The sequence below is a fragment of the Hydra vulgaris genome, chromosome 03, assembly GCF_038396675.1.
Source record: "Hydra vulgaris chromosome 03, alternate assembly HydraT2T_AEP".
NCBI lineage: Eukaryota > Metazoa > Cnidaria > Hydrozoa > Anthoathecata > Hydridae > Hydra > Hydra vulgaris.
Genome location: NC_088922.1, coordinates 45,047,501 through 45,064,503, shown reverse-complemented (window position 1 = coordinate 45,064,503; position 17,003 = coordinate 45,047,501). Strand labels below are relative to the sequence as shown.

Here is a 17,003-nt window from a genome sequence, read left to right as displayed (position 1 = left end):
ACCATGCAGACATTTTTTAAGCTCTTCTTCTTTTGTGAGCTCTTCAAACACAGGTCTGATCTTGTACACAACCTCTAAAGGTAGACCAGGTCCTGGCTTGTAGGTGTTAGTGCTATTTGCTTTGTCTCTGTTAAATTTACACCAGCTACTTACACCTGTTGGACAATGTGGATAGTGCCAATTATTTTCTTTTGATGATGCAACGTGAAAAAGGGTAGCAAGCGCTGCTAATTTCATGGCATCTAAATTCCCAGTATTCTGTCTAATTGCCACACCAAAGAAGTTTTGCAGTCGATCAATTGTTGCATCTGTCAATCTACCACGACTGCCCAGTCCCCTAAGTTTTTTTTTCAATTTCTGGAGTCTGGTTCCAACACGCTTCTGATAGTGTCCAACACATTTTAATTTGTTTACTTTAATATTAGGATAAACATCCTTGACACTATTGTAACTTTTGCTATCTCCATCACCTAAAAAATTAATGTACTGCAACTTATGTTTTTTAATTGATCGCTGGATCGCCTTCACACTCCATTCCACCTGCAGAACCAACAAAATTCATTTTACAAATGTGGGAATTTCTCCACTCAGCATAAGCAGTAGGATCTTTTTTAGAAAGTTTTTGATTTAAGGAGCACCCTCTGCATATTCGACTCATCACCTCAACATCTAAAACTTTTCCACTGTCTATGGAAAGTGCTGCAAATACACCATTCAATGATGAAAATCCCCTACGCTGCCATGTGCCATCACATGATACACCAACATCAAGAATCTCATTGTCTTTGTCATTGTCATCAAGTATCTCATTGTCTCAAGAATCTCATTGTCTCACTGTAGTCTTATATCAGATACAGCATCAGTCATTGTTTCCTGTGCAACTTTCTCAGTAATATTAGCAATTTTTAAAACAAGTTTGCCATAGTTTTTTGGCGTCATTGGTTTTGGCATGTTCATGAGGGTTGTAAACCGTTCAATTCCGGAATGTCCTTTTCCAAGAGTCCACATTGTATATACTGTTCGATTGTTTATATCAAAGTTTCCTTTTTTATTAATTAACTTAGAAGTGTAAAAATCATTTTGATATTTACACTTTAAACAAATAATAGAAAGTTCACATGCAAGTCCTTGCTTTTTGCTTTTGTTTTCAATGATTGCTAAAGTCGTTTGGAAACAAGTTGGACAGCTCAAAACGCTAATAACATCAGACAAAATCGAACAATCAATATTTCTATATTCTGTCAGAACTTTGTTTTTAGTATTGGTATATTTTTTTAATGTTGAGCTAATGACTGCCTCAACTTTGCGAAGAGAAGAACTTGGCGTATCGAAGATGTCAGTTTGATTATTTACAGGTAACTCGATATTTACACTTAAAGATGGAAAATTTACATTATTTACACTCACACTGCTACGTAAAACTTTTCTATTAAAAATCTTCTTTCTTTTGCCTGCTCGCTTAGTTCTTACTTTAATTCTCTTTAGTTTACTTTAATTCGATCAGCTTTAACCATGTTTGAAAACTAAAAAGTATACAATTTCTGGCAAGAAAATGCGACAAAAAACGAGCTACTAATCAACAAAAACGAACTTAGTCTTGATATACCAAAAATAAATTGTTAACAAATCTAACAAGAAGTCAAAAATGCTTTTAACTTGTGAAATCAATACGTTGTTTTGGTTTACAAGTGATTTTTTTAGGGTACCAAATTTTCTCTTTTTTGTACCTAACTCTCAAAAACAAAAAGTTTTGGTATTTATAGATATTTTTAGGTAAAACCATTATGAATTCTGAAACCCCCATATATTTAATTATCCAAATCAGTTTTTTTTTTGATTTTTTTAATTTATGGGGGAGTATACCCCTTAAGTTAATTGAAAAAGTGCCAACAGTTAGCATAAATATGCCATTATAGGATTTAACATTTAAAGAAAATTATACGGCGCTTGCATTATTTTAATTTCAACTTTGGCGCGGTGGTTAGAGTTCTCGCTGAACCAAGAGGTTCTTGATCAAAGCGGGCTCTATCTCAATAAACGACAATGGTAAGGAAAGAGACATCAACTTCCTAGTTAAATGCTCCTGCACGGTGCTCTGTGATAAGACCACTAAGTCTTCTTATAGCGCTTAAAGGAGAAGAAGAAAAAAAACTAGGACGCAAAAATGCAATAAAGCTGTTTGAACATTTTAGAAACTTGGATTGACCTAGTTGCTTTATAAATGTTACATAAAGTTAAAGTTTTATAAAGTAACTTAGCTCAATTTATGGTAATAAAATAAAACTTAACATTAATTTGTAAATACTATTATTGGCTCCAGAAGACGCATAAACATTAATGATTACGCGCCTTAAGGAGTATAACGTAAACGGTAAAAAATAATTTATATTATTTGTTTTTAAGACAATCCAATTATAGTTTCCTTTTACGTCATCATCGGAAAAATTATAATTTTGGGGCGTTTTTTTTACATTGTTTTTCTACACGTTTCAGAAGTGCCAGATGAAAAAAAACAACCTCCTTTCCACTCATTTTTTTAACAATCTAAAATTTTCATTATTTACATGTGCTTCCTGAATTAATAAAAAATTGTAAGATTTAAGAATTAATAACTGTTTGAATTAATTAATGTTTTAATTAATAACATAAATGAATTAACTCTTTTCCGGATTACAGCATTTTACGTTTTTCAGCATTTTACTTCACCGCTTACGTTCAAAGCCTCCATTTTTAAAATAGATAACATAAAAAATAGTATACATAACAAAAGTATAGATAACAAAAAAAAAAAAAAATCTTTACTTGTAATACATTCCGACGAGAGGAAATTTCTCACATAAGGTAAGAAGATACGAGATTTCTCACATAAGATTACCCAAAAAAGTGAAAGAGCGCATACATATATATATATATATATATATATATATATATATATATATATATATATATATATATATATATATATATATATATATATATATATATATATATATATATATATATATATATATATATATACACCTTGAGACCTACCAGTCAATACTCTCTGAAATAACAAACTTCTATATGAGCCCTTTTGGATAACAAATATTAACTAATTTTGGATTAATTATCGTTCACCCCATTTTTGGAATAAAAATGTTTTACCTACTTCTTTGCATCTTTTCTAAATTAAGCTGAAAAATCTTTTACTCTTTCATATTATCAAAATTTGACATTAGTATTTATATTATGGGAATATTAAACTTTATTACCTATACTACAAAGTGATATGTGTATTATATTGTATTTATAATAGGTGTTTTCGGCTGAAGTATTAATCTTTTCATCGCATGCTCAGTCATCGTCTCATCGCTTACTGATCCAAATTTGTCGAAGATTTTGCCATCTTTTTTTGTTTTAGTTATTTTCTAACCATTTTTTTTTTCCGTTTTTTAATTTTACTTTGATAAAAGGTTGCTTAACTATAATCTGTTTTTGAACTGGATTCAAAGCAGAATATTGTTCTGTTTCGTGTCAGCATGCTTTATTTTATAAAATTAAATTATATTTTTGCTTTAATTTTTTTTTGAAAGATTAAAGTATATTTAGTTTTTATGAAAAAAATGAAAGGAATATCAAAATTTAAAAAAATATTATATAAGTTTTATCACAATATTATATGAGTTTTATATGATTTATAAAATTTTATATTATATGAAATTTGATCTCGTTTTGGTAGCCTCTCAATAGTAAAAACTCTCTGATAAACGATCTATTTTAAGATTTCATCATCATCATCATCATCATCATCATCATCATCATCATCATCATCATCATCATCATCATCATCATCATCATCATCATCATCATCATCATCATCATCATCATCATCATCATCATCATCATCATCATCATTATCATCATCACTACTATCATTATTACCATAAGTGATATTCTCTTTTACCGTTCTGTTGCTGGACAAGTCCTGCATCACAAAAGTTAACATTATCTACAGCTTTATTAATATTTTCAGGTTCATAACCTGAATCCAAAAATAAATTATTTAAGTCTTCAAATCATTTAGAAATCATTTAGAATCATCAAAAAATCATTTAAATTCCCATTGAGAACATCTTCTATGCTATAATTTTTTGTTTTATACATCTAAAAACAATTATATGTCAAAAATAACTAAATGCATTAATAATGCATAATAACCTATTGTAGCGTATTATCTACATACAACGTAGACAAAGTATTTTATACATTTAAAACAATAAAAACTAAAAAAAAAACTTTCAAAAACTTTGTTAACTCTTTTTACATTAAAGAAACAATTGTTTCCTATCTTAACTATCATACAGTTGTATAAAAAAAGTAATTGGAGCCACATTACAAACAATATCCCCATTTTTAAAAAGTAAGATTTGAGTGTTGGTGTTTGACTTAATAACACAACCAAAAATTATCCAAGTTAATTACGTAAAGTAAACAAGTTACAAATATGCCACAAAGGCCAATTTGACATTCAATTACAGTAAATAATGCTTTTTGGTCTTGTAAATTTAATAGACAAAAAAAAAAAGAAAAGATGAGAAAAATGAAGAAAAAACTTAAGACTATTTTAAGGTTAATTAAAACTGTTATAACTTATAGCTGTTTTTATGATATTTAATTATTTGGGATAATCTTTCTTTTTGTTAAACAAAGTTTTTTTGAAGAATATGATTTTTTTTATTACAGTATGTAACTTTTTACTTATATAATTTATAGATAATGTAAGTGTTTCATTATTTTTAATCATCAAAGTAACTTTTAAATTGATTTTGTTATTACTAGGGATGGCAATCCCGGGATTCCGTACAAATTGTTCGTCCGAAATCCCGGGATTAGTCTCCAAAATTTCCTGGGATTTCGGCATTGTCTTAAAAAAGTAAAAGTACAAAAAGTTTCAGCTTAATTTGTAATTAAGAAATTTAGACATAAAATGTAAATTTGGAATTGTAGCTGCTTGGTTTTGTAGCTGTTTATCTGCTTTGCAATGTTTTCTTTTTGTTCTCTCTCTCTCTGTATTTTATCGAAAATGCTAACTAAAAACATTATTGCTTATTTGCAATATTATACTATATATACACTTTTCATATGTTTAATCGTACATATTTTGTACGATTAAACATATAAATAATGTATATATAATATGATATCAAAACTAATATATTATTAAAAATAAATAAAATTTTAGAACTTGCTGATTGGAAGATTAAACATTTTTAATAAAAGAAATACCTTTTTATTTTGAATTTTCTAATTCATTCTAATTTCAATGTTTGCGTGATTTAAATTTCATTGTTATGTCCACTCAATTTAATTACAAATATGTGCGTGATTTACAAAAGTTTAATTAATGAAGTTATCAAAATATAGAAGGTTTATTAAACTACAAAAGTTTACTTAACGTCCGTTCAACTGATGAAGTTATCCAAGTATATAAAGTTTATTAAATAAACTTTAGTTATCGTTATTTTAAGTAGAAATTGTTTTTGAAAAGAAAGATTATATTCGAGATTCAAATGATTCATTGTTAATTAATGAAACATATGAAGTTAAAATTAGGCACCAAATTATTGGTTATAACAAAAACGTCAGAAAAATTGTAAAAATGTGTAAAAGGTTCCCAAACAGAAATTAAAGTTATTTACAAAAGCACGTAAAAATTGAGTTTAGAAAGATCATTCATTTAATCATGGATTGCAAAATCCGATGTAGCAGCTTAAATGAGAACTTAAAATTGAAAAAATTATTGTGCTAAAAAGGCACTTCTAGATTTAGAATTGGATTCCAACATCGATGATTCAATTAAGATGAATGAGAAAGAATGTAGAATGATTTCTGATACAAATACAAGTACCAAAAATAAAAAATTATGATAAACCTGATAAAGTGTATATACTCGGCAAATATAATAACAGCAGCAGACTTAAGTAGAATAATGTCAAAACATTTAAAATGAACAAATTAAATGAAGTGATGGAAAAATGATTGGCAGCAATACGAACACAAAATATAAAGGTAAAAAATAACTTATAAAATTCAAAAAGAAATACTGTTATTTGAAAGTAGTAATTTATGATTAGATCACCTTAAAAAAATTATGATTATATATTATCTATACGGCCAACAAGTATGAATTCCGAAAAAGCATTCTCAGTTTTTATGTTCAAAAAATCAAATATGATTAAGTGATGAAATGATTGACACTTTGATTTTTTAGGGTAGTACTTTCAAAAACAAATACAACTCTTGTATATTTATGCATGTTCGTATTATTTTTATTTATACTGTGTTATCATTTTAAAGTATCGCTTTATAATTTAAGTTATTTAGGTTCATTAATGAACTTTATTTATATCATAATTAAATTAATTACTTTTAAGTATTTGATAAGTACTTAAAACTTTAGTTCTTCTTATGCTTCTCTTTCTACAATTGCGTTTTTTTCTATTCAATCCCAGGATATGAAAACTTCCAGGATTTTTGTTATCCCTAGTTATTACTATATTATATTATATTTTCTCTTTATCACCCGGCAATAAATTACAGGTAAAATAAATTATAATAAAATAGTCACCAATTAAATTAAAATCAGCTATAGCGACACGGCTATTTATGCTTAGAATCGAAGAGTTATTTGAAATAACATTTTTTTTTTAAATTTCTTTTATTTTGTTATTTAGGTGCCCTAAGAAGACCTAACGTTCTTGTCCCAGAGCACCGCGGAAGTGCTTTTAACCAGAAAGTTCACGCCTCCTTCCTTACCGTGGCGCGAAAAATTGTCCAGAGTTCGTTTTGAACCAGGATCTCCTGGTTCTAAAGCAAGCGCTCTAACCACTGCATGGCGCAACATCTAAAATTAACATCTAAAATTAACTTTCCAAGTTTGTAGTAATTTGATTGCCGCCATTTTGAATTAATAACCATGGCAACAGGTAATAATTTTTCAAAATAAAAATATTATAATGCTATTCTAATAATATCCTTTCCAAAAAACACACAGGAAATTCTCTGAACTAAATTGTCAAAAAGAATTTGAAGAAAGTGATACCCTAAAACAAAGTTAACCGAGAAGTAACGCAAAAAAAAAAAAACTTATTTTAATTACACTAATATAACAATAATTTAGTACAAATACGTGAGCAAATATTAAAAAAAAGGCTTTTTAAACACACCCACCACGCCGAAATTTTTTCGCCGATTGTTTAAAAGCTGTGTCAAAACACGCACGAAACACTTCTGTTATGATTTTCTAAAAATCTGATAACTAAAATTAAAATTAAAAGTTTTATTGCGTCATGCCGGCCATTGACAGTATGACGCAATAATACAATTGTAGGAGACCGCAATTTTATTTTATCGACTAAGCTAAACTTTGAATATAGAGGTAAACAACCTATCTAATAAAAGAAGTTATAAAAAAGATGTTGAATATAAAAGTTAGTTAGGCAAATAAAAAAAAAAGTAGACCTGCTAAAAACTATATCAAGTAAAACTACTAACACAAGCGAGTACGCAGAATGTTTATGAAAAAGTCTACGAGCGCAAATCTAATTTTTAACTTTGAAAAAAAGTTTTTATGGTCTTTGGCCATGAAAACTCATTTTCAAAAGTTATTATCGATAATAACTTTTGAAAATCAGTTTTCATGGCTAAAAAAAAGGTTATAAATGTTTGATGGATATACCCATCAAACATTTATTAATCTTTTTATTCAAAATTAAAAGCGCTTTAGGAGGAAAAAGTTTACAAATATACAGAAGGAATTTTTTATTTCTTAGGAATGGAGTCAATGAATTTTTCTTTATGAAATTATTACAATGATTTAATATAAAGCTTTAACGATTTTATTACTTAAAAAATAAAGATATCGAATTATGTTTAGTTGAGACATATACAATATAATATAATAGAATACATATAATACAATTCTTCTTTTTTTAAAACATAAAACCAATAACAATCATATTATATTAATTAATTGCAGCATGTTTTCTATAACCAAAGTATTTGCAAATCTTTTCTGACAATAAATCAAATCTTAATATTATATTTTTTATTTTATAAGTGATCAATTATATATTACATTTCTCACACGTTGTTTTCTTAATATTTTATAAATGTAATTTAAACAGAGACGTTTTAATTGACTCCTAGCAGCATTTAAGAATATGAACCTTAGCGTATGTTTTTGATTTCGCAACTGTTTGGAATAAATGGTTTAATATTTCTTAAAGAAATCAACTTTGCTCACATCGGATAACCCTAACATAAAAATACATTAAGCAAAAACTGAAGCCTAGAGATTTTAAAGGTTGATCAGACTTGGCATTTGTGTCATTAGCGTGACAAAACCTTACTGAGATTTCAACCTTGAAACATCTTGTTGCTAATTAATATTTCAAGAATATTATTCAGCAACAAGATGTTTCTTATTTAAAATATTTTCAACAAAAAATTGAATTAAATTTTTCACTTTATTTATGTGCTACTATTGCTTATCAAATAACTGAGTAAATGATTGTAAATATAAAAATGAGTAAATAATTGTAAAAACTTTGATCGCCTATAACCGTAGATATAGATAAACAAGGTAGGTGTCAAGAGCAGCGTTTTCTAAGGAATGGCTAATTTATTATCATTTTTTTTTTAAATTTTAATACAGTTATTAATGGTCATTGTCTTCTTAGTTTTTAAACACAATTTTTTTTCTAACTTTGCTTGTAACCTTTCATATGAAAATTACCCTGTGTGCTGTGCGATATTTTTTAACATCGATCTAGCAAGCGCATCACATGTTAAACAAAATGTTGATATTTAATAGTGGTTAACACTTGTTTGAACCGGTTTGTTTACTTGTTTATTAACCCGTTTCTGAAATTAAACTAAAATATTTTAACATTAGACTTTTGCTACCGTCAAAACCCAACAACTTTAGGATTAAAGACCCCACACTGAACCAAAATTGTCCAAACCTGATTGGAGTTTTCCACAATGGGATTCCGACAATATTTATTTACAAATTTATTTTTTTGAATTTTAATTGTAAAAAGTTAAAGCCATTTTGTGAAATTGCTTTAACTTTTTACAATTATAGGTCAAATCATATTCTCCGTCATTAACATGCGGTTGAATCGTATAGTTTGATTGTTTTTAATTGTGCCTAATAACGTACCGCCGTTTTTTGGAACAAACAACAAAAAAAAACTTTTAAATAAATTTTACGAGTAAATTATTTAGACATTGTCTTGCTAAATAATGCTTTCAAGCAAAAATAAAAAGATTTTATATCTTCTCAAAGTTTTTTTTGTCAAAGTGAAACTTGTCAGCTAACATGAGTCAACGCATGTTTTTATCATAAACGCAGAACACTGGCATTTTCAAAATCAACAATATTAGCATTAGCTGATTGTGAAGATTTCAGGTTCAAATTAGTTACTATTCTAGATACTCTAGATATCCGGGGGAAAAAATCAAAAGTTTCATTATTTTAAATAACTATTTGTTTAACCAATGAATAATTTATCGTATTTTGGGAGCGCTTTTGTTTTAAGAATCGCTAACGGTTTGTCACAGAGAATGGCGAAAAAAGCTTTTAACTCGGAAGTTCACACCGTTTTTCTTATGGATTCATGGTCATGAATCAAAGCATGGCATGGTCAAAGCAGACTTCGGATTTCTTGATTCTGAAACAAGCGCTCTAACCATTGCGTCACGCTGCTTAATAGATAGAATTAGAATTGATAATGCCTCCAGGGAGCAAAGATTGTTTAAAGGCTGCCTCCAGTAACTTTTGCCTCCAACTTAAGGCAAAATTTTAGCCTCCCAGAGAAATAAAAGTATTTTCAACGTTTACCTTTTAACCAACAAGCAATTTAATTGTTAACTATGAGTAATTACTGAAAATCAAAGTTACAATTTAAATGATTTACCAACCTTTGACATTTTATTTTTAATATAAAAATAAAATTAATGCAAAAACTTCGCCTGCTATCGGCAGGCAAAAGTCACTGGAAGCAGCCAAATTATTATTACTTTTTTAAATCTTTTTTTAAATATGCCATCAATGGCTATCAACTTCTAATCGGCGACGGCCTCTATAACATTCTACCTTAAAAAAGTCAAGGGTGGCCACCATGTAGGAAGCGGAATTTTTTTAGAGGCCATAAAATTGTTGAGAGAAGGTCGCCAATTGCTGCGAGAAAAAAAATCCGATGCGAGAAGATTTACTCTGCAATTCTGCTTAGAATCAAAAGCGATATATATGTTCCTTTAATTTTAAACTAATTTTTTAAAACTCTCTTGTACCTCCTCCCTCAGGAAAAATAAGAAAGAAAATAAAAGTTTTATAAATTTTATTTTGAAAACTTTTCAAAGTTTCTTTTTCATTGTTACTTTTTGAATAATAAATTCCTTTTGTGTTCGCTAAAACTTTCGCGTAAGCTGCACGCTTAAATCGCATTTTTTTTTTTTTTTTAAATTTTTTACTTATTTCAAAAACCAAAATTTTTTCCAAGATTTTGGTTTGTAAAAAAGAAAACAGAAAGTTTCTATACGTTTAAAGTCATTAATAATTTAAACTAGCTATATATATATATATATATATATATATATATATATATATATATATATATATATATATATATATATATATATATATATATATATATATATATATATATATATATATATATATACATATATATATATATATATATATATATATATATATATATATATATATATATATACATATATATAACATCAAGTAGTTTTTTCTGTCTTTCTAATATTTAATTTTAAAATTTTAATCTCTCAGATTTTTCGACTTTCTAGTACCAATGTAAAAGCATTTTTGAATGGTCACGGTTTGAATTGTCGAGATTAAAAAATGAATTTAAAAATAACTAATAAAAAATTAAATTCACGTATTGAGGTTTCTACGACTTACTAACAGAAAGATTGAAAAAAACACTTTATAACTAATACATGTTTTGTAGTTTTAAAAACTTGATCAAGTATATTAGTTAATTGTAACCGATTGATGTATAGTTGCACATTCTATCATTTAGTGCAACACCTGTCCGCTTTCTCTATGCTATCTTTGTAACTCAACTTCTTCTGACCCATTCTACTATCCTTCGTTCTTCTTAAACTTACTTACTCTTACTCCGTCGAAGCAGTCTTTGCAGGCCTTGTTTTGTGGCCTCTATATGGAAATTAACCAGAGGAGGATAAACCACAATACCAATAAAAAGATAAAATTATATCTAAACATTGCAAAGTTCATTTCTTGCATGATTTGGTATGTTTTCAGGTTTCAGGTTTGAAACGAGCTCTGGACATATTTTTGCGTCACGGTAAGGAAGGAGGCGTGAACTTCCTGGTTAAATGCACTTTCGCGGTGCTCTGCGACAAGACCGTTAGGTCTTCTTGGGGCATCTAAAATATATATATATATATATATATTTATATTTCAGAATTATTTTTATAAGGAAAATAAACATATAAATATATATATATATATATATATATATATATATATATATATATATATATATATATATATATATATATATATATATATATATATATATATATATATATATATATATATGTATATATATTCATAAAATAAATACAATTGAAAAAATTTAATATTAACATGTCAATTTAAAGGCTTTGAAAAAATACAACAACAAAAAAGCGACAACTTTATACTACAACTCGGCTTGTCGCGATTGTCTAGTTCAGTCGTAATATACAATATACTGATGTTTTACTTAGATTTTTATATAATTTATTTTATATGTTTACGTATAGCAAATATGTAAAATAGAATATTAGTAAAAATCAAATCATAAAATTTAAGTGGTTTTTATGAAAATCACTAATCTTTGTCAGCCAAGTATATTTTTTATATTCTGATAATGTATTTAAAAAAATCCACTATTTGAGATAACAAAACTTAAATTCCAATTTTTTTATTCTTGAACCATTTCTGAGGTACTCTGTGATAAGATTGTAAGGATTTCTGGGAAGCACCTTAACAACTACAAGAACAACATCAACAACAACAAAAAACACTCATACCATTTATAACTGAAAATAGTGCAGGTTAACGCAAAATCATCTCATAATTTATATCAAGTGGCGTCGCGACACACTTGGTGGCCCCAGTACTCATCCTTTTAACGATTTTTCTGCAATTTCAGCAACCCTATAAGACACTCGCTGGCCCTCAATCCTGTTAAGACTCGTTGATCCTCTGGACTTTGTCGACCCTGTTAAATCATATTGCGATGCCTCCGTTTAGACTATTCATGATTTTGGAAATGTCTTCAAGAGTGGAATCCGTTGGGCGTTTTGAGCTGTGTTTTTATAGCACAGTGTATATGGAAAGTAATTTATTTTCCGTCAAAGCATTGCATTCTTTAAAGTTCTATAATTGAAGATTGTCTCTATGCAAGAGCACCTTGGTAATGTTCCAAAGATAATAAACTGTTTTATATGTTACGATTTCACTTTTCATTTTTATTATTTATTTACAATATAGGTTGAAAAACTTTTATTAGTTTTTATCTCCCTTAAAACAACTTTAAAGTAACTTTAAATCGTATTATTTTGATTACTTAGACTGTTTATAATTTCTAAACTAATCTATTTGTTGTTTATGTCGTTTACTTTAATGTTACGAAGTTTATATTCTCCCTTATAAAACAAAAATTTAAATTTACGGAAGATTTTGGTGAATCTTCCAAAGTTTGTTTACTTTATGCAATAACAAATAATGCTGTGACTGTTGTGGACAGCCAAGAAGGAGCGCATCAACTAAACTGCAAAAATTAAATAGTGCAAGCTTGTAGAACGTAACTAAATGGATGGAGTTGGAAAATATAGTTGCCAATACTGTTTATTTAAAGGCAAGAGAAAGTAAGTAAATGTTGACTTTCTTAAACATTTAATATATTACTAATGAAATTCCAGCTGCTGTTTTAATGAAAATATTTGATAGTGATATTTTAATGATATAAATATTTAAATAATTTTTTGTAACACAGTATTTGTATTCGTAATAATTTTTTAAACAATTATATTCTCAATAATAATCTATATTTGAAGTAAACATTTAGTAGGGTTTTAATTTTGTATTTTTTAACTATAGTTTTGATGTTGTAAATGATTATTTACTTTTATAGTATAGTATAAAACTATATGAATAATTTTAAAGTATACTTTTATACTATAGTATTTTTTTTATTTTTTTTTATTTTGGTTATTTTCATAAATATTATCACTTTTTGTTTATATGTTGTATATTATGGTAAGGTAAATATTAAAAATATTTACCTTACTATATTATTTTATCATACTAAAATGTATGACATATATGCCATTGAAGTAAATATATTTGATTATGGAGTTAAAAATATCAACATGTTCTAGTATAAATTAGGATAAATTTTTCCTCTGTACTATTTTTGAAGATTCTGTTTTTTTATGTGTAAAGGTTTTATTGCATTAGGTTTCCATTTATGTTGTTAATGAGAAAATAAATTTTTATTTATTTGTTTGACATATCAATGATATAGTTGGTAGTTAAGCTGAAATGGTATGTTTTAAGTGAATAATTTAATTCATAAAATAATTTTTATTAAACATACCAATTTTAATTTAATTGCATTTAATTTTATTTTATTGCATATTATATAAGTATTATTGCATATTATTTAAGTTTATTATAACAAGTTTATTAGTTCTAAGTTATAACTGTAGTGAATTATCTATTGTAACATTGTAAATTCTGTAAACATAATTGCTGTATAAAATTTATACATGAAATCCACCAAACAGTCTCATCATCATTTTTATTTTTCCTATCGTTATTATTGTTGTTATTATTGTTATAATTATTGTTGTTACTATTCTTATTCTTATTATTATTTATTATTATTATTATTGTTGTTATTATTATTACTATTATGTTTAATCATATTTTTTTGTTTTTGTTTACACAGTTATACTGTTTTGATATAAATTATTGATATGACACTTTGATAAGTTTAATATTGAGTTTAAATTTTGAAAACTGTTGCATTTTCAGAACAATTATAGCTCTTCTTGAAGTTGAATATTGAATGGATAAATGTTTTGCATTTTATTGATTCATTTGCATTATTTTCTATTGATCACTTAAATTGTATTTGTTTAGATTACAGCCAATTAAAGTTACAACTGTTTGAAGGTGCAACAGTTCTAAAAAATTTGTTCTGACAGTTTAACAACAGTTAATAAAGCTTGAAATAAAATAAATAAATACATTAAAAAAAAAAGTGTTTTTTGCTGACCTTAGCATAACCCTGTTATTTTTATAATTACTTTTTATTGCTTTTTAATGCACTAAAGTATTATTTATCTAAAGAATATGATGCAAATTGCATTATTTGCAAATAACTTATTAAGATTTATAATACATGTGGTTTATTAAATTCTGCATTAATGAAAATCAGAAAAGACTGGCCCTACTGAATCTTTTCTTTTTTCAAATGTATTGTTGAAGAAAACATTACAAATAGTAGTTTTTATTTTTTTTTATTTTTGTATAAGCAATTTCGTAAATAAACTGCAATAAGTTATTGTGTCAAATGCTTTAAAATAATTTATATTTTTATTTTAATGTTATCTTCTGTAATTGCTGCTAAATTTGATTTTTTGACATTTTTTTGCTTAAATCCTATCTACTTACCATATGACTGGGAGCCTACTTTAGGTCAAAACCCTGGCTGCCACCCTTATCATTATTAAGCCCTGGTTGGATGTTAATAATACTTTCTTTCAAGCTATTTTGTATCTTTATTATTCTTTTTATTTTTATTGAATTTGTCTAAGAGTTATTAAATAGATTTATTGAAATGTTGAATGAATGCTCTTTATGTTTTGCATATATACTCATCATAATCACTATAGATAATGCAACCTTTTTGAAATCTTGATTTATGTATTTTCCTTTATTTGTATATTAACTGTTTTAAATGACAATCTCTTGTATGAGAGCTGGATTAGTTTAATTTATAAACATCAATAAATACAAGTTCTTTTTGTACTATTTTTTATTATTTAAAGAATTTTGATTCTAACATCTTCAGCTTTAACTACAAACAAATAACTTCCTTAAAGTTTACATTAAAGGAACTTCTTTTTTAATTATTCAAGTATAAAAAATATAGCGTCTAGAATTGTGTTTTAACATACTGAGTGTTGTCTAGATTTATACCTTTTTGGGTCCACATTTATTAAATTGAATTTTGATTGACTCTCAAACTTTTTTTTTTAATTTTTAAGATCTTTTATCAACTCCCATTTTATATGAATAAACATTTGTTTTTATGATGCCAAACTTCAGATTAGTTCAGTAAATAACAAAAGATGAAAAGGCGTGCTTAAAGATATTTTTTTAAATTGCTTATGGGTAATTCCGTATCAAATGACCCAAATTTTTTTTAAAATGTTGCCCTATATCGCAGATATTACTTTGAATATTTCTTTTTTGCAGAAGATTTTTTATTTTGATGTTAACAAAGTAAAGATAACTTTAAATATATTGTCTTCAAAATTTTTTACAAAATAAAATATAAGAAAATAAAGTGATTATTTACAAAATAAAATACAAGAAAATAAAGTGATTATTTACAAAATAAAATACAAGAAAATAAAGTGTCAAGATGGTGTTAATTGTGTTGCTTAGATGTGTCAACGGTCAAAATGTACATACATTTGTACATCAATGATACAAATTTTTTGGTAATTAAAACCCAATACTCATCTGCTCTAGATGGCCAGAAAAGTTTGTTAAAAGGGCTGTGTGGGTGCATAAATGTTGTCATAACATCTTTAACAGATAACAAAATTTGAAAAGAAACAAAATTCATCATGAAGAGATTTCAATATGATACCATTTCAATATCATACCAATCCAATCAAATGTATCATATTTACAAAGAATAAACTCACCAAATTTTAATGTATCGATGTGAGTATACTGATTAATTTGAGAACTTTAAATACCATAGAAAGAAAAAATGCCTGTTATATTAACATCTTCACTTGTTTGTTTAAAGCTAAGTATCTATAGATTCTGATGATATCTCCTGGTTCCAGAAATTGTTCTTCTTTTTAAATCTTTTTATAATGATGGTAGATTGTTAAAATTTTGTCACCTGTTATTTCAGATCTCCAAATTAATCACTCTCTGACATCTTCTCTATAACAATCAAATCTCTTTAAATCAGTCTTTTTAAAATAAATTAGTTTATGAAAATTATCATTTGACATTTTTCCAAAATCACACAAATCCATTCTTACTGTAAAACTGCCTACTAAGTTATATTTTAAACCAATAGTAATTAGTATATCAGCTTAAGCACCATTGTAATGAAAAACTAAACAGTGATTGATTTCTTTTACCTTTTGGATGTAAAAGATAATCTTTTATCTCTTTTACAAGGTTGTTTAATTGTAAATAATTTGTTCATGTTAAAAATGTTAATGATGAATTTAATAGTTAATAAATTTCTTCTATACTAGTGTAATGATAGGATGTTTTTTTGTTACTGTTAATAGTTCTTATTTAATACAACAACTTGATTTTAAAATTTTAGTACTTGCTAAAATTTTAAAATCAAGTTGTTGTAAATATCAAATGATAATTTTCATAAATATCAATCAAAATATTGATTTTAAAAAGTGATAATTTTCTTTTTTATTAATGTAATATTATGGCAGGGTATTTCTTTTTTTTAACTGTTGGACTTTAGTTAATAAACAATTTGCTGTTAACATTTTAGCATTCAAAAATATCAAATTTTAAAAATTTTTTGTAAAATTCTCTTAAAATAATTATAAACAAATGAACTTTCTGAAAATGTTTTAAAAAATATCATTGAATAAATCACAATATTCTGCTACAAAAA

At 26.4% G+C, this 17,003-nt stretch overlaps 1 protein-coding gene across 1 annotated transcript in view; it reads left to right on the top strand.

Annotated features, from left to right (window-relative positions):
* The first annotated feature begins 12,699 nt into the window (after positions 1–12,699).
* The window catches only part of LOC100197054 (G protein-coupled receptor kinase 5), a 39,795-nt gene continuing 35,491 nt past the window's right edge, over positions 12,700–17,003 (top strand). Inside the window, exon 1 of the mRNA XM_065793369.1 lies at positions 12,700–12,966. Coding sequence (XP_065649441.1) covers positions 12,915–12,966 — 52 coding nt within the window. The 5' untranslated portion in view covers positions 12,700–12,914. The remainder of the gene's footprint in view (positions 12,967–17,003) is intronic.